The sequence below is a fragment of the Molossus molossus genome, unplaced genomic scaffold (genome assembly GCF_014108415.1).
Source record: "Molossus molossus isolate mMolMol1 unplaced genomic scaffold, mMolMol1.p scaffold_m16_p_2, whole genome shotgun sequence".
Taxonomy (NCBI): domain Eukaryota; kingdom Metazoa; phylum Chordata; class Mammalia; order Chiroptera; family Molossidae; genus Molossus; species Molossus molossus.
The window spans coordinates 48,177,077-48,200,665 of NW_023425355.1; the positions used below are offsets into that span (position 1 = coordinate 48,177,077).

At 36.8% G+C, this 23,589-nt stretch overlaps 1 protein-coding gene across 1 annotated transcript in view; it reads left to right on the plus strand.

Annotated features, from left to right (window-relative positions):
* WDR44 (WD repeat domain 44) overlaps positions 1 to 23,589 on the plus strand; it is a 121,596-nt gene that overhangs the window by 25,915 nt on the left and 72,092 nt on the right. The window contains exons 2-3 of the mRNA XM_036270799.1: positions 15,669 to 15,702; positions 22,148 to 22,222. Coding sequence (XP_036126692.1) covers positions 15,669 to 15,702; positions 22,148 to 22,222 — 109 coding nt within the window. The remainder of the gene's footprint in view (positions 1 to 15,668; positions 15,703 to 22,147; positions 22,223 to 23,589) is intronic.

Sequence of the window (23,589 nt, forward strand, 5' to 3'; positions counted from 1 at the left end):
TGGGTACTAGTCCCAACTCCGCCTTTGATTTTAGCATAAGCTCTAGGAGGTCAGGGATCATGTTTGCTTTGTTCACTACTTTACACCTGGTGCCTACCTAACACTGTGCTGGTAAATGGTAAGCAGTAGGTAAATATTTTATGAGTTGATTAATTTAACCTTTCTTGGCCTCGTTTTCTTTATATGTGCAATTAGATAGTTGGTCTAAATGATTTTTAAGTTTCCTTCAGACACTAAAAAAAAAAATTATTCTTTCCTGTGGACTGTTTTTCTTTAAAATCCCTTTAGGATTTTGAAAAGAATTACTAAATATCTTAAACACTAGGTAATATCATTGGGTAGTAGGCTCACTTCTAACACCTATGACAGAAAACCCACAGTTGTCATGTTGCATCCAAATTTCTTAAAAACAGTCTACTGCTTTGCAGTTTCTGTTGGATTGATTTTGTTTTTATAAAGTAAATGAATACTGTTATCAATATCACTTTATTAGAGTTTCAGGTTTAGCAAGTTCCAAAGTCAAACTATCACAGGGGGTTAATAAAAGTTGTGTTGCTTGCATATTTGTACTTTTCACTGAAATTGTATTGATTGCAGTATTATGTCAGTTTATTAAAAAGTTGACTTTTTTTTTTTCCTGTGGAAACTTGGTGGGCAACTTTTGGGTAAGTTGCAGTTATTGTCATCAGATCCAAATCCCAGTGACTAAGTACCTGCCTTTGGGAGTAATGCCCTTATTATTCTGATGAAATTTTGCCTCAAGTATCACTGGAGGTCATCACTGGATTGGGTCAGAGTTTATAGAAGAAAAGTAATTTCTTTAAAATTTCTTTTCTTTATTAATTTTAAAGAGAGAGGAAGGGAGAGGGAGAGAGAGCTAGAAACATCGATGAAAGAACATCAGTCAGCCACCTTCTGTGTGCCCCTCACTGGGGATCTGGCCCACAACCTGGGCATGTGCCCTGACTGGGAATCGAACTGGCAACCTCTTGGTGCATGGGTTGATGTTCAACCACTGAGCCACACTAGCCAGGCAAGAAAAATATTTTCTATACCAGCAAAATTAACAAGCAATGTTTTGAAGCCATGTAAAAAAATTAAAATAATCGCCCTGGCCGGTTTGGCTCAGCGGTTAGAGCGTCAGCCTGCGGTCCTGAGAGACCCGGGTTCGGTTCCCGCTAAGGGCGCGTACCTCGGTTGCAGTTTGTCCCCGGCCCTGGTTGGTTGTGCGGGTGGCAGCCACTTGATGTGTTCCTTTCACATCGATGTTTCTCTCTCTCTCTCTCTGTTCCTCTCTTCCCCCTCCCACTCTACCTGAACAAAAATGGAAAAATGTCCTCGGGTGAGGATAAAAAAAAAAAAAAAAAAAAAAAAAAAAAAATTAAATAATCAATATTGTGCAGATTTTAAAATGCCTTGGTATTGAACACAAATACCCTAGCTGCAAAAGGAAAACTCTTATAATTTAAAATGCTAAATAGATAGGACCTGGAGAAAGCATCTATCACACATTATTTTATATTCAAACATGAGTTTTGATAGTATAAACTCTACATAGTGTGTGAAAATGATTTTCTTATAGAAAACAGGATGTAGTGAATTAAAATATTCTGTCTGATTGAAAGTTGCTAAACAACAAATCTGAAAATTGCTTTTATATTCAAAACCTGTGTGGAAGCCACACTAAAAATAATTTTAGTATTTGATCTATCTATAAGCCATGTGGGTATTTTTAAGAAACAATACTGTTTAAAGCAAACTTTATACATTTTTATTTATTGATTTGAGAGAGAGAGAAAATTTGAATTGTTGTTCTATGTATTTATGCATTCATTGATTGATTCTTCTATGTGCCCTGACCAAGGATCAAACCCACAACTGTGGCATATTGAGACCATGCCCTAACAAGCTGAGCTATCTGACCAGGGCTTAAAGCAAGCTTTATTTTGAAACTGTTTCAGAAATTGCTTGTTTTTCATGTTTAAATTTAATAATACCATTGATAAACATTGTCTTCACTTTCTGAAACTATGCTGGAAACTCAAAGATTTACTGTGTTTTTAATTAGTATTAATATGTAGAAAAAATTTTGTATACTATTAGGTAATCAAGGAAGCTTAGCCATTTTTTTAATCCTCACCCAAAGACATGCTTTTATTGATTTGAGAGAGAGAGACAGGGAGATCAATGTGAGAGTGAAACATCAATTGGTTGCCTCCCAAAGGCATCCCAACCGGGATTCAAACCCAAGGTGACCTTTTGGTGTATGGGACAACACACCAACCAGCTCAACCACACCTGCCAGGGCAGAAGCTTTGCCTTTTAAAGTTAAAAATATGTTAAACTTTGTAAGAAACACATTTTGTTTAAACTCTTTGGTTATCAGATATTTAAATATGTCAAAAATATTTGTTCTCAAAATACTCTATGATAAAAACTTTTGAAATGAACTTTTGAAGTTTTCATTTTGGTTTCTTAGGTTTTAAAGTAAGGAATACTGCCCTGGCCGGTTTTGCTCAGTGGTTAGAGCATCGGCCTGTGGACCAGAGAGTCCCGGGTTCGGTTCCCTCTAAGGGCACGTACCTCGGTTGCAGTTTGTCCCCAGCCCTGGTTGGGGTCATGTGGGTGGCAACCAGTCAATGTGTCTCTCTCGCATCGATGTTTCTCTCTCTCTCTCTCTCTTTCTCCCTCTCTCCCTCCCACTCTATCTGCAGATAAATGCAAAAGTGTCCTCGAGTAAGGATGGAAAATAATAATAATAATAAAAATAAAGTAAGGGATACCACCAGTACTTAAAGATTTCTCACTTGTGTGAGGTGTACTAAAAGTTATTTTAACTGGGCATTTGGACCTTTTTAAGGAAAAATTACCTTAACCTGTAAACAGGAAGAATTTAATTTGTTCAATTCAGTACTACAGAAGATTTTGAAGGAATATTTTTCTACTTAACTAGATGTTTCAAAGCGTTACTGGGTGTGTGTGTGTGTGTGTGTGTGTGTGTTGATTATTTCCATATTTTTAGGGGAAATCAGAGGGTATAAAATTTAGATCATTAATTATGATATAAATTACATCTTTACTCCCAAACTAATGAAAGGTCTTAAAATGAAATTTCCTAAAATTACAGGAACTCTAAAAACCATTGCCAACAGGTCTTGCAAACTAGTTGGTTGGGAAAGCCAGGAATAGAACTTAATTTTCTTGACCTCTAGGCTCCTATTTCTTCTGTTCCAAACTCAAACATGAATATATTCATGCACCACTTACTGACAGGGATGTGTTCTTCTTTGTTACAGGTGTTTCTCCTTTTTTACCCCATTGACACCTTCCTCCGCATCCCTCCCACCCTTTCCCCGGCTTTGTTATCCATGTTTATTGGTTATGCATACATGCATATAAGTTCTGTGGTTTATCTCTTCCCTCCCCTCAAAACCCCATCTTCTTTTTTTTATGTATTTATTTATTTTAATTAATTTTTGTTACACATGTTTCTACTTTTCCCCCCACTGATTCCCACCTACCACTCCCTCCCTGCCCTGTCTCCAGCTTTGCTGTCCAAGACCATTGTTCATGCATACATGCATATAAATTCTGTGGTTTATTCTCCCCCACCACCCCCTCTTCTGGGGATTGTCAGTCTGTACCCCACTTCCATGCCTCTAGGAATACCCCATTATGTTCATTATATGTTATGTTCATTATAGTCCACTAATAAGTGAGATGATATGATACTTGTCTTTCTCTGTTTGGCTTGTTTCCCTTACGAGGATAATTTACAGGTCCCTCTATGTAGTCTGAACGGAGAAGAGATCTTTCTTTCTTATAGCTGCATAGTACTACTCCATTGTGTATATGTACCACAACTTTTTGATCCATTAATCTACTGATGGACCTTTGGGCTGTTCCCAGATCTTAGCTATTGTAAATAGTGCACCTACAAACATGGGGGTACATATATTCTTTCTGATTGGTGTTTCAGGCTTCTTAGGGTATATTCCAAGAAGTGGGATCACTGGGTCAAATGGAAGTTCAATTTTTAATTTTTTGAGGTAACACCATATGTTTTCCATAGGGACTGCACCAGTCTGCATTCCCACCAGCAGTGTACTAGAGTCCCCTTTTCTCCACACCCTCGCCAACACTTGTTGTTTGATGATTTGTTGATGGCGGCCATTCTGACAGGTGTGAGGTGATACCTCACTGTTGCTTTAATTTGCATCTTTCTGATGATTAGTGATGTTGAGCATTTTTATATGCCTCTTAGCCATTTGTATGTCCTGTTTGGAGAGGTGTCTATTTAGTTCCTCTGCCCATTTTTGAATTGGGTTCTTTGTCTTCGTTTTGTTAAGTTGTATGAGCACTCTATATATATTGGAAATTAACCCCTTATCTGATATATCATTCGCAGTTATGCTCTCCCATACAGTGGGTAGCCTTTCTGTTTTGATGATTGTATCTTTCGCTGTGCAGAAGCTTTTGAGTTTGATGTAGTCCCATGTGTTCATTTTCTCCTTTGTTTCTATTGCCTTAGGTGATGTATCAGAGAAAATTCTGCTGCGTATGATGTCTAAAATTTTGTTGCCTACAGTTTCTTCTAAGATTTTTATGGACTCATGAGTCACATTTAAGTCTTTTATCCAATTTGAGTTTATTCTTGTGTAGGGTGTAAGTTGATGGTCTAGTTTCATTTTTCTGCATGAGGCTGTCCAATTTTCCCAGCACCATTTATCAAAGAGGCAGTCCTTACTCCACTGTAAGTTCTTGCCAGCTTTGTCAAATATTAATTGAGAATATTGCCTTGGGTCCGTTTCTGGGTTCTCTGTTCTGTTCCACTGGTATAGGCCTGTTCTTGTGCCAGTACCAGGCAGTTTTTATTACAGTGACTTTGTAGTATAACCTGAAATCTGGTAATGTGATCCCTCCTACTTTGTTCTTCTTTTTCAAGATTGCTGTGGCTATTCGAGGTCTTTTTTGGTTCCATATGAATTTTTGACGTACTTGTTCTTATTCTGTGAAGTATGCCGTTGGTATTTTGATGGGGATTGCATTGAATCTATAGATTGCTTTGGGTAATATGGACATTTTAAAGATGTTAATTCTTCCAATCCATGAACAGGGTATGTGCTTCCACTTTTTATATCTTCCTCTATTTCTTTTTCCAATGACCTATATTTTTCTGCAAACAGGTCTTTATTTCTTTGGTTAAGTTTATTCCTAGGTATCTTACTTTTTTTTGCCACAATCGTAAATGGGATTGTTTTTTAGTTTCTCATTCTGTGAGTTCATCATTGGTGTATAAGAATGCCATCAATTTCTTGACGTTAATTTTGTATCCTGCTACTTTTCCAAATTCATTTACTAAGTCGAGTAAATTTTTGATGGAGTCTTTGGGGTTTTCTACGTATAGTATCATATCATCTGCAGATAATGACAGTTTCAATTCCTCCTTTCCAATTTGGATTCCTTTTATTTTTTCTTCCTGTCTGATTGCTGTGCATAGGACTTCCAGTACTATGTTGAATAAGAGTGGTGAAAGTGGGCATCCTTGCCTTGTTCCTGTTCTTAAGGGAAATGCTTTTAGATTTTGCCCATTGAGTATGATGTTGGCTGTAGGTCTTTCATATATGGCCTTTGTTATGTCGAGATATGATCCCTCTATTCCCACATTGCTGAGCGTTTTTATCAGAAATGGATGTTGGATTTTGTCGAAGGCTTTTTCAGGATCTATTGATATGATCATGTGATTTTTATTCTTCATTTTATTTATTTGTTGTATCATGTTTATTGATTCGAGAATATTGTACTAGCCTTGCATCCCTGGGATGAATCCCACTTGGTCATGGAGAATAATTTTTTTGGTGTATTGCTGGAGCCGATTTGCTAGCATTTTGTTCAGGATTTTGGTGTCTATGTTCATCAGGGATATTGGCCTGTAGTTTTCTTTCTTTGTAGTGTCTTTTTCTGGTTTTGTAATTAGAATTATGCTGGATTCATAAAGCAAGTTTGGAACTCTTCCTTCTTCTTGAATTTTTTGAAATAGTTTGAGAAGAATGGGTGTTAGTTCTTTTTGAATGTTCGGTAAAACTCCCCCGTGAAGCCATCTGGACCTGGGCTTTTGTTTGCAAGGAGAGTCTTGATTGCATCTTCAATTTCTTCTGTTGTTATTGGTCTGTTCAAGTTTTTTATCTCTTCCTGGTCCAGTTTTGGGAGACTATGTGTTTCTAGAAATTTGTCAATTTCTCTTAGATTATCAAATTTGTTACCATATAATTGTTCATAGTAGATGTTAATGATCTTTTGTATTTCTGTGGTATCAGTTGTTACTTCTCCTTTTTCATTTCTGATTTTGTGTATTTGGGTTCTCTCTCTTTGTTTCTTGGTGAGTCTACGTAAGGGTCCATTAATCTTGTTTATCTTTTTGAAAAACCAGCTCTGTGTTTCATTGATCATTTGAATTGTTTTTTTGGTCTCTATGTCGTTTATTTCTGCTCTGATCTTTACAAGTTCCTTCTTTCTACTTGCTTTGGGGTTTTCTTTTTGTTTGCTCTCTAGTTCTTTAAGTTGTTAGGTTAGATAGTCTATTAGAGATTTTTCTTGTTTTTGAGGTTGGCCTGTAGAGTTATGAACTTCCCTCAGAACTGCTTTAGCTGCATCCCGTACATTTTGTGTTGTTGTGTGTTCATTTTCATTGGTTTCCAGGAAGTTTTTAATTTCTTCCTTGATCTCCTCGGTTACCCATTCATTGTTTAATAACATGCTATTTAGCGTCCATGTGTTCAAATGTCTTTGTATGTTCTTCTTGCAATTGATTTTAGTTTCATTCCATGGTGATCTGAGAACATGCTTGATATGATTTCAGTCTTCTTGAACTTGTAGAGACTTAGTTTGTGCTCTAACATGTGGTGTATCTTTGAGAATGTCCCATGTGCACTTGAGAAGAATGTGAATTCTGTAGTTTTTGGGTGTAATTCTCTGTAGATATCTATTAAATCCATTTGGTCTAGTGCTTCATTTAGAGTCTCTGTTTCTTTGCTAATTTTTTGTCTAGAGGATCTATCCAGTGATGTCAGTGGATGTTGAAGTCCCCTGCTATGATTGTATTGCTATCGATTTCTTTTTTGACGTCTTCCAGAAGATTTTTTAATATATTTTGGTGCTCCTATATTGGGTGCATATATGTTTATCAAGGTTATATCTTCCTGTCGGATAGATCCTTTCAATATTAAGTAGTGGCCTTCTTTGACTCTAGTTTTGGCCTTCATTTTGAAATCTATTTTATCAGATATGAGTATTGCTACCTCAGCTTTTTTTTCCTTTTCGTTTCCTTGGAAGATTTTTTTTCCATCCTTCACTTTCAACCTATGTGAGTCTTTTGTTGTGAGGTGGGTCTCTTGTAAACAACATATAGATGAGTCATGCTTTCTTATCCAATCAGCTACTCTGTGTCTTTTTATGGGAGAATTCAATCCATTTACATTTAAGGTGATTATTGATATGTACTTATTTATTGCCATTTTTGTTTTGTGTGGTTCTATTTTTCTTCCCATTTCTCCTGCTAATTACAGCGGTCCTTTTAACATTCCTGGCACTGCTGGTTTGGTGCTAATGTATTCCCTTAGCCTTTTTTTGTCTGGGAAGCTCCTTATTTCACCTTCTATTTTGAATGATAGCCTTGCTGGGTAGAGTAGTCTTGGATTAAGATCCTTGTCTTCATGACCTTGATTACTTCATGCCACTCCCTTCTGGCCTATAGTGTTTCTTGTGAGAAGTCAGCTGAGAGCCTTATGGGGTTTCCTTTGAAGGTAACCTGTTGCTTATCTCTTGCTGCTTTTAGGATTTTCCTTTGTCTTTAATTTATGGCAGTTTAATTACTATGTGTCTTGGTGTGGGCCTGTTTGCGTTCTTCTTACTTGGGGCTCTCTGTGCTTCTTAAACTTGAATGCCTTCGTCCATCACCAAATTAGGGAAGTTTTCTGTCACATATTCCTTTGAATATATTCTCTAACCCTTGCTCATTTTCTTCTTCTTCGGGGACTCCTATGATGTGATTATCATTATGTTTCCAGTTGTCCCACAGTTCTCTTATGCTGTCTTCCCGTTTTTAATCGTTTTTTCCTTTTGTTTTTCTGATTGGTTCATTTTTTCTACCCTGCCTTCTAATTCACTGATCTGGTCCTCAGCTTCCTCTACTCTGCTTTTTAGAACTTCCAATGTGTTTTTCATTTCTGATGTCATTCCTCATTTTTTCTTGGTGGTTTTTAATTTCCAACTGGTTGATTTTCAACATTTCTGTGTCTTTACTCATGGTCCTCATGTCCTTACACATGCTGTTGAGCTTCCTCAAGATCATAACTGAATCCTAGTTTTATTAACTTGATTAACTGCACCTCATTTGTCTCATCTTCGGTAGAGGTCTCTTGTTCTTTCATTTGGCTTTTGTTTCTGTTTTTCACCATTTTGGCTATCACAGTGGGCTTTGGAACCTGCCAAATTTTCCCTGTGGGTGTTGGTGTTCTGCTGTTTGTGGCTCCCTCTCCTGGGTTTTGATAAGGCAGGGAGGGCCCACTTTAAACACCACTGTCAAGTCTTAATTTTCCTGGTTAGAGATGCTAGCCCAGGGAATGGTAGTTATCCTTTAGCTTTTTTGCCTGGAGGCTATTATATTAGTAAGTGTCACCTCAAGAACCTTGGTTTCTGAGTTGACTGAAAAACTCCCTCAGGTGCTCAGTGTAAGAGGATTTCCCGAGGGTGGGGCAGATACTGGTTGGTAATGGGCCTCAATTAGCATTTCAGTGGCCACCAAGTGGGGTTGAATCTCCGAGGGAGTGGCCGCCACCTCTCCCCAGGGCCCTCGGAAGGAGTAAAATCACCACGGTCCTGCGTGGCTGCACTCAGCAAAAGCTCTGAGCACCCTCCAAATCCCGAGTGTCTCCACACAGTTCCTATCCAGTCTGCCTTCCCTCTGCCGGAGCCCAAGGTGAATGGCTGCTGCCATTTTAGTCTCTGTCATGGCTCTGTGTCATGGAGCCGCCTGGGACTTTAACTCAAGGGCACTGCTCCCAGCTACGTGCGGCCAAGGCTGCGGCACCAGCCAAGGGTGTAGCACCCAGCCGAGGTCGCAGGACCCAGCTGAGGGCATAGCACCCAGCTCAGGCCACAGGACCCAGCTGAAGGCGTAGCTCCAGCCGAGGCCGCTAGACCCAGCCATGGGTGTAGCACCCATCCGAGTTTGCAGGACCCAGCCGAGGTGGACGCTGGTCCCAGCCGAGGCCACAGGACCCAGCCAAGGACACAGCTTCCAGCCAAGTCTGCTGGTCCCAGCCCAGGTCGCTGCGGACCGTGGGCTCCTGGCTCCCTCTCGCGTCCTTGAAAGCCTACCAGGATCGAATCAGTGTCCCTGGTTATGTGGTCCTCCAAGCTGCCTTTTGGTTGCCCCTTCCTGACAATTTGTCTTTATTTTTGTTGTAATTCCAATTTGGTCCTGGGAGATGGTCTGTGTAGCTTCTATTCACTCCGCCGCCATTTTTTCCCCACAACCCACTCTTCTGAGGGTTGTCAGTCTGTACCCTACTTCCACGTCTCTCGGTCTACAGGGATGTGTTCTGAGAAATACATTGTCAGGCAATTTCGTCGTTGTGGGAACATCATAGACTGCACTTACACAAACCTAGATGGTTATAGCCTACTACACATGGAGGCTATATGTTATAGTCTATTGCTCCTAGGCTACAAGCCTATACAGCACATGAGATTAAATTAAACATAAGAGAAAATGATGCAATTAATAGATGTGATAAACATGAGATGTAAGAGGCTGATGCCAACGTAATAAGGCATACTGTTTTCCAGCAAACTTTTTTATAAGTAGAAAGAGTATGCTCTAAAACAATGGTAAAATTATAGTGTAGTAAATAAACCAGTAACAGTAGTTTATTATCATTATCAAGGATTATGTACTGTACATAATTGTATGTACTATGCTTTTATGTGACTGGCAGCACCATAGGTTTGTTTACACCAGCATTAGCACACACACGTGAGGAATGCACTGTGCTAGTTAAGACCTTACGATAGGAAATGTTTAGCTCCGTTATAATCTTATGGGACCATTGTCCTGTATTTGGATCCTCGTTGGTGGACACATCATTATGCAATGCATGACTGTAGTTCTTTTCTTCAGGCAGATAATCACTCTGAAATATTATGTTACTGTCTCTACTTTGAAGTAAAAGTCTGAGTTACAAAGAGGAGTTGAGTAGTTGTCTAGGGATACTGAAGATTAGTGATAGCTCACTTATTTGGCGGCTACTTCTTTTGGTAATAATGATTCTCTGATACAACTGGAAATAAGAAATAATCACTTAAAACATCCTCTGGGAAAAAAATGTTATAAAGTACAAAATAAAATCGTGTACAAAATTTCTTATGGGGAAACCCTCACTCAGAATCTCTGGGTTCTTTACCACGCAATTCCATTTTTATTATTATTTATTTTTTTTTTTTAACAGGAATGAAATTTACTTATTTTTTATTTGTGTGTGTGTGTTTTTATTTATTTTTGTTACAGATGTTTCTCCTTTCCCCCCCCAATGACACCCTCCTCCCCATCCCCCCTCATCCCCTGCTTTGTTGTCTATGTCCATCGGTTATGCATACATGCATATAAGTTCTGTGGTTTTTATTTACTTTTTGGAATATTTCTATAGAATTTATTGGGGTTATATTGGTTAATTAAATAGATTTCAAGTTTACATTTCTATAATACATCATCTGTATATTGTATTGTGTGTTCACCACCCATAGTCTAGTCTGCTTCACAATTTCATTTTTAAAAACCTGGTTTCCGCCCAGCCAGTGTGGCTCAGTAGATTGAGCATCCTCCCATGGACTGTGGTCCTGGTTCGATTCCTAGTCAGGGCACATGCCTGGGTTGTGGGCTTGATCCCCAGTAGGAGGCGTGCAGGAGGCAGCTGATGCATGTTTCTCACATGGAAGTTTCTATCTCTCCCTCTCTCTCCAAAAAAAAAAAAAAAAATCAATGAAAACCTGGTTTCCCAGCTCAATGCAGATCAGCCACAAAAATTAGAAGTGGGAGAGGGGTGCAAAGTTTAATAATAGTGGGCTAGTTGTAAGAAGTGACAACAAATAGAGGAAGAAGATGCAAAACTGCAAAACACAGACATTCTAAGCATAGTAGCCTAGAGTCCTGTAGTGTGAAGGCAAATAAGCCCCTGTACCTTAGGGTTCCTAGAGGTCATTAGAGTATTAAAATATTGTGTATTATTTGAGCATGGTAATTACTCTGCATTAATAAGAAAGGTAACTTTGTATATCCCTTGTTTAAGAAACTGTTTTCAAGGAAAAGATTACTGAACAGCAAGGCTTAGCCTATAATGTACTTATTTACAAGCTGCTTTTGAAATTTGAAATTCAAAAATAATTAAAATACTTTCAGAAGTTTGGCACTCAAAGAGAAGTTTCATCTCTGGAAATTTTATTTATGGAATATTTATTATTCTGTTCTCTAGCAGTGCCAAATCAATTAGGCATTAATTGTAGTTGTTAAAGGCAGATCAAGATTCAGGGCCTTTGAATTAATTAGTTTAGTCCAACCCAAGAAGTAGCACTAATTGCCTTTACTTTGGTGCTCAGTCATAGTAGCACTTAGAATATTTTCATAACCATCATCTTTTAAGACTTTACCCAGAAAGGAGGCGATATTGCAAAGTACTTGAGAAAGTGGGCCCTAGAGTCAGACTGCCTGAGGTGAAATTCTGGCCCTACTATTTACTAGCAGTACAACTTAAATTACCTAATCTAACCCATGCCTCAGCTTTTCATTTGTAAAATAGTGAAGTTACTACAACTACCACATAGGAAAGTTGTGAGGACTAAAGCTAAAGCAAATCAAGTGTTAGCACAGTTTTTGAAACCTGCTTAATAAATGGTGCCCATTGTTTTATTCAAGGGCCCTATTAGGAATGCTTCCTGTGGGAACACTAAATAACGATTTACTGTTTCTTCCTGTGAAATGAATGGTTCTTTTCTCATCTTTGCACATGATACAAATCATTTTAGCCAACTTTGCATATTATAAACATGCTTTTACTTTTTACTAGATGCTGATGTTCTATAAATAGATAAAAAATGTGTCACAAGCCCGGCCAGTGTGGCTCAGTGGTTGAGTGTCGACCCATGCACCAGGAGGTCACTGGTTCGATTCCTGGTCAGGGCACATGCCCAGGTTGTGGGCCCAATCCTCAGTGGGGGCATGCAGGAGGCGGCCAATCGATATATTCTCTCATTGATGTTTCTCTCTCTCTCTCCTTCTCCCTTCTCTCAAATCAATAAAGAAAAAAAATGTTTTTAAATGTGTCACAGAAGAATTCTGGTCTTATAGACTACCCTGTTAGAGACAATTTTAGACTTATTTAGATTGGAAGAAGCTATGGTAGTCTGAAATGCTTTACCTATCTACCAAGTGCTTAAGCATTCTATAACATTTAAATATACTTCAAATGTGAGTGTCTTTTGTAATTAGTTTTTTGTTTAATGGCATCACCAGATGCAAGCAGGATCCCAAGCTGATCATCAGCTCAATATAATCTGGCTTTTTTCATGTTCCCTATTATTAAGTGGGCTGGAGCTTGACAGGCTTTGGGTATCTTTCCCGTGTTCCAAAAATTTATTTTAGGCTCCCCACTACTGACATACTGCCAAAGTGCCTTGGAGAAACTTAGTGAAGTTCATCATTTGAGTTTCAATGGAGCAATTCAAAGCTGCTGAAGAAACTAGCACCTATTATGTGTGCCTCATGTACTCTCTCACGTAATTTTTATAGTAGTCCTGTGAAGTAGGTGGCTTACTCTCTTTTATAGAGAAGACTGAGGCCTGGAGAAATTAATTTGATAAAGATCTCACATAGGGTAAATGGTAGAGATAATATCCAAGCAAAGTTCATCTGCTTGAAAACCCATGCTTTTTTTCACTATGTCCCCTTGTCTCTCAAAAGGAAGTAATAAATTACTCTTTATAGTTTGTACACAGCCATATGTAAACCCCACCAGAACCAATCTGGAATATTTCTGTGTCAACAACCAGTCCATAACTTAGATCCTGTGAATCAATAGCCAGAAAGTGCTTTTTATGGAACCAGTTACACACAAAAGATAAATGTGGCTCCCTATTCTGTATTTTTTTGTTTTGTTTTATTTTGCTTTGTTTGTTTATACAGATCTAAAAATCTGGTCAAATTTTCCAAAATGAGGGACATAGGGAAGGCAGAATTTTTTTTTTCTTCCCTTCTGTACCTCATATGGGGCTTAAGTTTTTTTAAGTCTTATTTTCTCTAACCTATATGCCTCTATGGCAGGGGATTTTTTCCCCCTGGTTGGCATTTAGAATATGTACCACATGGAAATTTAAGCTTCCTTCAAAGTTTTTGTTTTACTTACTTTTGTTGTTATTTTCTTTGCACTTGTATTATTGTAGATATTGTTTGTTCGGCTTTTTTTTTTTTTTTTTTTTTTGCTTTTTTAAAATCTGAGTACTTGGTCCTGATCAATCTTCTGGATAAACATGATTTTGTTATATAGCAGTATAGGTTTGTCAGAGAAACCAAATAATTGAGACTATAAACACTTTCATTTCTGGAATTTGTCTTTTGTTGATATGAAATTATATTGTCCAGGCACTGCATTTAATGAGCAGGCAGCATTTTATACAGCTTCCTTGTATTGTTTTGTTAATCCTCACCCAAGGGTATTTTTCCATTGATTTTTTAGAGAGTGTAGAAGAGCGAAAAGGTGGGAGAGAGAAAAACATTGAGGTGAGAGAGACATTGATTGGTTGCCTCCAGCATCCACCCCAACTGGGGCCAGAGATCAAATCTGCAACCCACATATGTGCCCTGGACCAGGAATCAAACCCATGACCCTTAGGTGTGCAGTCTGATGCTAACCACTGTGCCATTACCAGCCAGGGCTATACAACTACCTTTTTAAAACAAGTCTTGAAACCCCCCTAAACTAGAATCGTGTCTTATTCACCTTCACATCTCTAGTCCCTGGTACATGGTAGGTATTTCATAAATGTTTGTTGAATAAAGGGGTTGATTTTCTGTTAAATGGCAAAAGAACTTTTTTTTTTTAATCACACTTACGTTTTGATTAAAGGTCAAGGATTCCTCTACCAGATATAGATTACTCAGTTTGGCATGTAAAGAGCATGGTAGTAGGGCTCAATGCTTTTCTTGGTTCTGCCCCTAAATATGTGACTTTGGTGCAAGTCATTTAATCTCTCAGCACCTCAGTTTTTATCTGTGAACAGAAGCTGTGTTCTTGAAGGTACCATTCAATACAAAGATGTATCATCTACGATCATTGCATTTTACAAAAAAACAAAATTAGGTATGGCATAGTAATATTAATCATTTAAAAGTGTTTATTACTTCATAACCCTAAAATGTACTAAGTGGCTATAAGTATATGTCTCTCTTTTATGCTTTGTAGTGGATATCAAGCTGTTTCTATTTGAAGAAAAATATGTCGAGGGTGTGTGAAAATAATTGGTGAAATGTTACTTTTAAAAATTATTGTATCTGGAATAGTCTGCGTTTAAGAACAAAGTTTTGCTCCAGTAGAAAAATGAGCGGCAAATAAAACTGGGTTACTCTCTTCAAAAGCACTGTAAAGGTCTAATGCATATAAAACTTTTCATCTATGCTATAGATCAAGTTAAGACAACAATGAAATATACTTTTGTCTATTAAATTTGTAAAATTTAAAAAACACTCATTTTTACAGGGGTATTAAGAAACATGCACTCAAGAAAAACAAGTTTCATATGATCTCACTTATTTGTGGAATATAATGACCATAACAGTCTGAGGAATGGGGTAGTCCCAGAGACGTGGAAGTGGGGTACAGACTGACAATTTCCAGAAGAGGGTGGTGGGGGAGAGATAAACCGCAGAACTTATATGCATGTATGCATGAACAGTGGACATGGACAACAAACTGGGGAAAGGGCAGGGAGGGAGGGGTGGGGGGAATCAGTGGGAGGAAAAGGAAAAACACTTGTAACAGAAATTAATTAATAAAAAAAGTGAAAAAAAAAAAAAAGAAACATGCACTCAAGAAAAGTAGGAGTGTAAATTGGTGCATATGTTCTGGAGGGCAATTTGAAAGTTTCTCAAAATGCTGAACTTTTGGCCTGCAGTTCCACTTTAGAGAAACTTATTTTAAAGAAAGTTGTCATGGACGAGTACAAAATGTTTTCACAAAGTTGCTTATTATTATGTCATATAATGAGTGGGGCAAAAGTAGGGTTACAATTGTGAGTACGAGAAACAGTTTATTTTTATATTAGTATTTATGAATTATTGTTTCATTTTCCATATGCACAACTGTAAACCTACTTTTGTCCCACCCTGTGTATACCTGGGAAGACAAATAATACTCAAATCTCTATATGGTAAGAATATGGGTCACTTTCATTTTCTTCTCTATTTTTTTTTTATGTTTTCTACATTTTCTATATGCACAGAGACTTTTTTTCAATCACAAAATATATACATGTTTTTAAAACGTGGACTTTAATAAATGTATAGAAATATTTCCCTTCTCACCTGCACTATTCAATGCCACCTTGCTTTTATTTCTGAACAGGTCTTCAGAAAGGGTTGGAATTTCAACATTAGAGGTAAGTTGCACTTTCTGAAAGTTATGTTTCTACAAAAATGTACACTTTCCATTCATTTTTCTCTTTTATGTAATTTTTCATTTTCTTGCTTTTGCTTTGTGTTACATATTTTTTGCTAAATAATATTGTCTTTGTATCTCACTAGGTGTGATTAAATAATGAAATACTTAATTATATATTGTGCTATAAGAAAGGGACTATAAATATTTTTTAGATATCCACTAATTTTTATTTGGTTTATAATTTTTGAAATAAAAGAACACTCTAAAATTCGTGTGTGTGTGTGTGTGTGTGTGTGTGTGTGTGTGTGTTTTAATTGAAAAAGTAATACTTGCATGACAATGTGGAGTAAAACACTTGTATATTTCTTATGGGCACCTGTATTGGTATTGTTACCATGTATATAAATCAATCCCAGTCTTATATATCCAAGCAAAGGAGTTTTGTATAAAGACACTATGTCCCTGAGAGCCTTTTTAAGTACAGGAATATCACCAAATGGATATTCTTTGATATTTGATATTTAATATCAAATAGGGTATATACTGTGTGTGTGTTTGTATGTGTTTGTATGTGTTGTGTATGCCTGTACATATGTTATCTTTAATCTCAAACATGCTTTATTTTTCCACTTTCAGTGTCCCTACCTTTTTATATATATTAGATACTGATCTCTGATAAATTGTGGTATATTTATATGGAATAGTCTACAGCAATAGATATGAATGAACTAGTTATATACAATAATATGGATGAATTTCAGCATCATAGTGTTGAGTGGGGGGGCAACTCACAGAAAAAGATGTGCAGTAAAATTCCATTTATATTCAGTTCAAAAGCATGTGAAATTAAAGAATGTATCATTTAGAGTTACAAGCATAGTCAAACTATAAAGAATAGCAGGGGAATGATAAACACAAAGTTTAGAATGTCAGTCATCTCTAAGAGGAAAAGAATGTAATGGAAATGGAAAAGACTATACTAGAGATTTGAAAGCTAATGGTAATTGTTCTTTTTCTTAAATTGAATGCTTAAGAATGGTTATATCATAATTCTTTATCCCTTATGTTTTATTAAAATTATTTAATATTCTAATAACAATTTTAAAATGTTTATTTTGTTGGTTTTTAGAGAGAGAGAGATAGAAACATCAATGAGAGAGAAACATTGATTGGCTGCCTCCTGCACTCCTCCTCCTGGGGATCGAGCCCATAACCAGGGCCTGTGGTCTGACCGGGAATCGAACTGGTGATCTCCTGGTGCATGGGTCTATGCTCAATCCACTGAGCCACACCGGCCTGGCAATCAAAACAATTTTTAAAGTAGTACATAGAAATGGTTACAATTTGCTCAGTGAAAAAGTAGATGGTTGAAATGCAACTCCTCTTCCATCACTCATCTTTAGAATCCCCACATCCAGAGACCATTGCTATTTATTATGCTTGTAGGTTTTAAAAGCCACTTAGCTCTAAGATATTTTTAGGTGATAACAAATAGGTTTTGGAATTTACAGTAATTATAGATTGTCCTTAACTTGAATAAAATCAGATGGGCAATGTACATATTTAGTAAATAAATATGAAGTTCGATATTGTTCTTTTTTACTTTTTATTTTGAAATAATTATGGAGTCACAGGAAGCTGCAAAGACAGTACAGAGAAATCCTGTGTATCCTTCACCCATTTCCCTAGTGGTTATATTTTATTTATAGTTCAATATCAAAGCCAGGAATTTGACATTGATATAATGTGAGCGTATAGTTCTGTGTCAATTTATAAACTCACATCTGCCACCTCCCCTCCATCATCCATGACCCTTGGCAGCCACTAATCTGTTTTCCATCGCTATAATTTTGTCATTTGAGAATGTCCTATAAATGGAATCATATAGTGTGTGACCTTTTTTTTTTTAAACCTCACCCGAAGATATTTTTCCATTGATTTTCAGTTAGAGTGGGAAGGAAAAAGGGAGGGAGAGAAAGAAAGAGAGGGAGGAAAACATCGATGTGAGAGAGACACATCGACTGGTTGCCTCCTGAAGGACCCCAGCCAGGGCCAGGGATCAAATGGCAACCAAGATACATGTCCTTGACCGGAATTGAACCCAAGATTCTTTGGTTTGTGGGCTGACGCTCTAAATGCTGAGCCAGACCAGCCAGGGCTAGTGTGTGACCTTTTAAGATTGGATGAAAGGATTGAGATCCATCCAAATTGTTGCATGTTTCAATTGTTTGTTCCTTTTCACTGTGAAGTAGTAGTCTATGGCATGGATGTACTCAGACTATTGAGTACATATTATGTATAAACAGCATATTGATTGATATCTTAAGCAAACCAAAAAAAAATTTGATGTAGTCCTGATATTTGATGATTTTATAATCTCACAGAAGAACAAATGACATATGTGGTATTGATGTTTGTAGAATAGAATACCTTAATAGAATGACCTTAAGTTCTACAAGGAGTTTGGAGTAGGAAAGGAGAGACAGAGTGACCATGAGAGTACTATTACCTGGAATAGCAGAGAAAAGTTTTAGGAAAGAGGTAGAACTTGTGCTGGGCTTTGAAAACTGGGAGAGATTTGCATAGGTAGATAGAGAAAAATTGGGAAAGCATTGTTTGTTAGGCAATAGTATGAACTAATTAATATGCAAAGACAGAATTTTCTGGGAGCAATGAAACACTGGTGTGACCCATGTAAACATTTTAGTTATAGAATGCTGGAGGGAAAAAATGGGGCCAGAATTAATGAACCTTGAATGCCAGGTTAAAACTCTGGGCTTCAAATTTTTTAAAATATTTAATTGATTTTTTTTTTTTTTTTAGAGAGAGGAAGGGAAAGGATGATAGAGATAGAAATATATCGATGTGAGCGAGAAACATTGATTGGCTGCCTCTAGCACACCCCCTACTGGGGGTCAAGTCCAAAACCCGGACATGTGCCCTGACCAGGAATCAAACCAGTGACCTCTTGGTCTATGGGTCAACACTCAACCACACCGACTGGTCTGGGCTTTATATTTTTGATGAAAGATATTTAAAACATCAATTTTTATATGTCTTGCAGTTGTGGAAGTTGTTTTGCTGAGGAATTAGCAAAAGATAAGCGGTGGTAGGATGGAAAAATGTTTGGAGGAAAGAGACTAAGTACAGAGAGAGATTCGTTAAGAGGCTGTTGGAATGTCAAGATATAAGACTCTGACAAAGGGACAGTGTTGATAGGAATGCATGGATGCATATGACAACTATTTAAGAGTTGATTCCTGTTGTTTTTTCTGTTCTTTGAGTGTAGATCACTTTTGTATAAATGATTTGTGAAACTGAGTCTTTTATTGGATATGCTTATTAAAATGTAAAAGCTCAAATCTTATAACTCAATACTGTAAGAAGGGTACAAGCAGCTCCCTGATATTAAACATAAATGGAGGTGGTATGAATTGCTAGGAAGTGAATTATCTACCACACTTTTTAAAGGAAGCATATTTCTCAGGTTGTGATAGATTGGGATTAGAGAAATGGCCTGGTGGTGGGAAGCTGGGATTTAGTAGGTACTGTACTTCAGTAATGGTGCAGCCCAAATCCAGAGGGGGTAACAAATGAAGACTGTTTCAAGTCTAGCTAAGTTGGTGTTAGTTTTCTGCAGGCACATGCTTGGCTTCCATTACTTTATTCCCAAAGCCTGATTGAGGTGCTAGGGGAAGGACCTGGACCTTAGACAGCTCTGGGAGAGAATCATATATGACATACATAGTTAGGTATACAGATATGCATAAGTAGATATGCATATACATGTCTATATAGATATATCTATACTAAATATAGATATACTAAATGAGGTTTTACCAAGAATTCTTTCAATTTAACTTCTCTAGAGAGCAGACCCTCTGGTAGGTGCCATATCACTCCTTTAAAATTATGACTTAATAGCAGTTTAATTTACAGGACTTGATAGCATTCAAAAGTTCAAGTCCAAGGGAGTTTTGTTAAAGCCAAATAAAATAGAAGTCTAATCACTACCTGGCAGTTTTGGTCAGCATACGAATATTAATCTGTGATCTTTGTAATTAGTTCAAACAAATTAAAGTGAAGTACAAGAGTTTTTAGTGTGTAATTTTGCTTAGGTTAGTTTAGGGGAAATATCCACGGAATTAGGTTGTATAATGCTTCTCATTTTCCTACTATTCAACAGTTATTGGAGGATAATTGGATACTTAATTCATAAGACAGTTTAAGTTATTTCTCTAATATGTATTAACTGTTCTTTTTTTTTTCTTTGTTCCTAGTTTTATTAAGATATAAGTGACATACATCACTGTTTAAGTTTAAGGAATACAGTATGATGGTTTGATTTACATATATTGTGAAATGATTTCCACAATAGATTTACCTAACACCTGTCTTCTCATATAGATAACAATAAAAAGAAAAGAAGGAAAAAAAAGTATTTCCTTGTAATGAGAACTCTTTACTCTTCTACCAGCTTTCCTGTCTATCAAGCAGCAGTGTTAGTTATAGTCATTGTATTGTACATTGCATCCCTGGTACCTATTTATTTTCTAAATGGAAGTTTGTATCTTTCGACCACCTTCCTCCAATTCATTCTTCCCCCACCTTTAATTGCTTTTGATTATAGGGTTTTTTAAGTTTAAAACCAATATTTGATTAAAGAATATATAAACTTAAGGTATGTGTATTAATTGAAGAAAAGCCAGAGCATGCGTTATTCAACATTCAGTCAGCAAAAGATTACTTTTGCCAGGCACTGTTTTAGGTATTGGGTAAGTAGTAGGTGGTAGACAAAACAAACAAGGTCCCTGCTGTCATGGAGATGACATTCTAGTGGAGTAGGGAAGAGACAAAAAAATAAGTAAAGAAGGTCATTTCAGATGGTGATAAATGCAAAGAAGAAAAAGAAAATGGGCTAATGTGATAGAAAATTGAGGGGGTGAGGCTATTTTAGGGTTGCCAGGGAAGTCTGTTCTGATGTATAACACTTGAGCTGTAACCCTAAAGATGGTAAGGAACCATCAAGTATAATTGTGGGATTTGGGTGGGAGAAGGAGGTAAGAAATGTAGATGTCAGAGATGTAGGCAGGGGCAATATCATGTTAGGCCCTCATGGGCTGTGATAGAGTTTGGATTTTATCTAACACTTAAAATTACATGAAACAGTTTTTCTCTAGTAGAATCTAGATAAGATTGATAGTGTTCCCCAAATACTGGGAGGATCCAATGAAAAAACTTTTCAGCTTGAAGATATTGAAAGTCCTACAGAAATTTCTCTAGCACTTTGTGTCATTAGCATTATAATATTCTCTGGAGTAATTATATCATTTAGCCTCTCACGATCATATCCTGATACTTGGTAGAAGTGCTACTTTAATACTTATATACATCCTTATGTGCCTTAGGTCACTTATCTGACCAAAAAAAATGGTTATAGCGGCCTTCTTTAATACGCTCTGTGGCATGCACCAAGAATTATGAAGAGTTTTTTTTTTTTTTTCTTAGTATCAGGAGTAGCATTCAAATGTACTTCTATAAATGTAAAGACAACTTAAAATAGAGAAGAATATGGTGTTACATTTTGCAAATGTATGATTATCTTATTTTACTCAAATTTTTTTCCAACAAAAATGCAGTATCCACTTCTACCTTCTCTAACCTCCCAAATATATATATATATGTACGTATGTGTATATGAATGTATACGTAGATATATATGTATTTTTGGTGGGTTTAATTTCATTCATCTGTTACTGTTTTGAGGGCTTCATTTAATTTCTGGTTAAATCTTAATTCCTGTTATCTAAAAAATATAGAGTTTTTAAGAAAACAATTGGCCCGGTTTGTGTGACTCAGTGGATTGAGCATCGTCCCATGAACTGAGAGGTCCCGGTCAGGGCACATGCTGGGGTTGTGGGCTCAATCCCCAATAAGGGGAGTGTAGGAGGCAGCCAATCAATGTTTCTATCTCTCTCACCTTTCCTCTCTAAAAAATCAATAAAAACACATTTAAAAAAAAACAATTGTCTGAATATGGTTTTCTGTGTTAAAAACTTTTGTATTTATGGAACAATACTTTGGGAAAAATAACAATTCTATTAGTTTTGCCTAATTCCTTAATCTTTTTAAGCTACAAAAGTACTTAGTAGTTCTTATCTTCCTGTACAGTTTTTTAAGGTTAAAAAGTTAGACACTTTTAAAGGGAAATATTCTGTTGCAGTAGAAAAAATTAAAAATTGCTGACTGATAACCATCTTATGCAAACCATGTTGTCCCAGTTGGCAAAAAATCTCTGGGCATCTTATCAGTATACAAACATCTAAGCCCTTTATGGGCCTTTGATTTATTACTGCTATATTTTCTCATTTGTACCCATTTTCAACAGAGTTTCAAAGAAAGGATATTATCATTTGGTCTCTGTTTCTTTTGTTTTAAAATAGGAAACAGAGAACACTGCACACAAAGTTGGAAATGAGTCCCCTGTACAAGAATTGAAACAAGATGTATCTAAAAAGGTTGGTAAGATACAATGTCAATATTAGTTTAACAGTTGTCATTTACATGGTATATTTACTTATTTTATTATTTTTTACATGGTATATTTAAAATGGAAAATTTTCTATATTCTTCTGGTACAGTGGTCTGTGCGTGGTGGATGTTTAGTAAATGTTTCTTGAATCTGTTGAATTTGTGATTGAAGATCATCCGGTTTTTTAGAAATCATTTCATAATTGTAACTTATTCTTGAAACAGTATTTTTTATTAAATTTATTGGGATGACATTGGTTAATAAGATTATATGAGTGTCACGTGTACAGTTCTATAATACATGATCTGTATATTGCATTGTGTGCTCATCACCCAAAATTTAGTCTCCTTTTGTCACCATATATTTGACTCCCTTTACCCTCTTTAACCCCCCTGCCCCAGCCCCCTTTCCCTGTGGTTTTAAATTGTACTTGGAAAGATATTTTGTAATGTGTCTTTACTTTTATGCTTGTATTTTTATTAAAATAAGTTATAACTACTCTTGAGGTTACTACCAAAAGTATTGAAAACTCAGTGCAGCAAATTCTGACGTCTTTAGACATTGGAGGTTATAAGAAGTCATTACTCTGATAGTGCCTTTGATGCTTTTTAAAGAATTGATGCAATGAAGCCTCAGAATTTGATTTACTAGAAGAGACTGAGCACAAGATAAAATTTTTGACAATGGGGTAGTTCACAGTATCAACATAAAACCCAAGGAGAAAGATGTGTGTTCATTCATTTCTGTTGAGTGTTTTCTGAACCTCAGGCACTATAGTAGCCAGTAGGCTTCCAGAAACCAACAAAATGACACATTATCTACCCTAGAGTTTTTCAACAGTGACACTTTTGATAGTTGGGGCTGGCTAATTCTTTATTGGGAAAGGAAGGGGAAACTGTTCTGTGCATTGTAGGAAGTTTAGCAGCATTCCTGGCTTCTTCCCACCCAGTGGATTCCCTCCACCCCATCATGACAACCAAAAATATCTCCAGATATCACCAAAAGTCTAGGGAAGAGTGCCAACCAAAATCACCCCCAATGAAGATTTATTGTTTTACCTTTATGGAATTTTAAAATATAATTGACTGCATATTTTAATATTGATCATACTTTTTCCTTTATAATGAAAACTTCCCTTTTGGGTAGAAATGGTGGTATTGTGTATCAGCATAAGTAATAAGAGTGGTATCACCCTGGCCAGGTGACTCAGTTAGTTGGAGCCAAAAGGTTACAGGTTTGATTCCTCATCAGGGCACATACATACCTAGGCTGTGAGTTTGATCCCCTGTCTGGGCAAGTGTGGAGGCAACCGATCAATATTTCTCTCTCAAGTGGATGTTTCTTTCTCTCCTT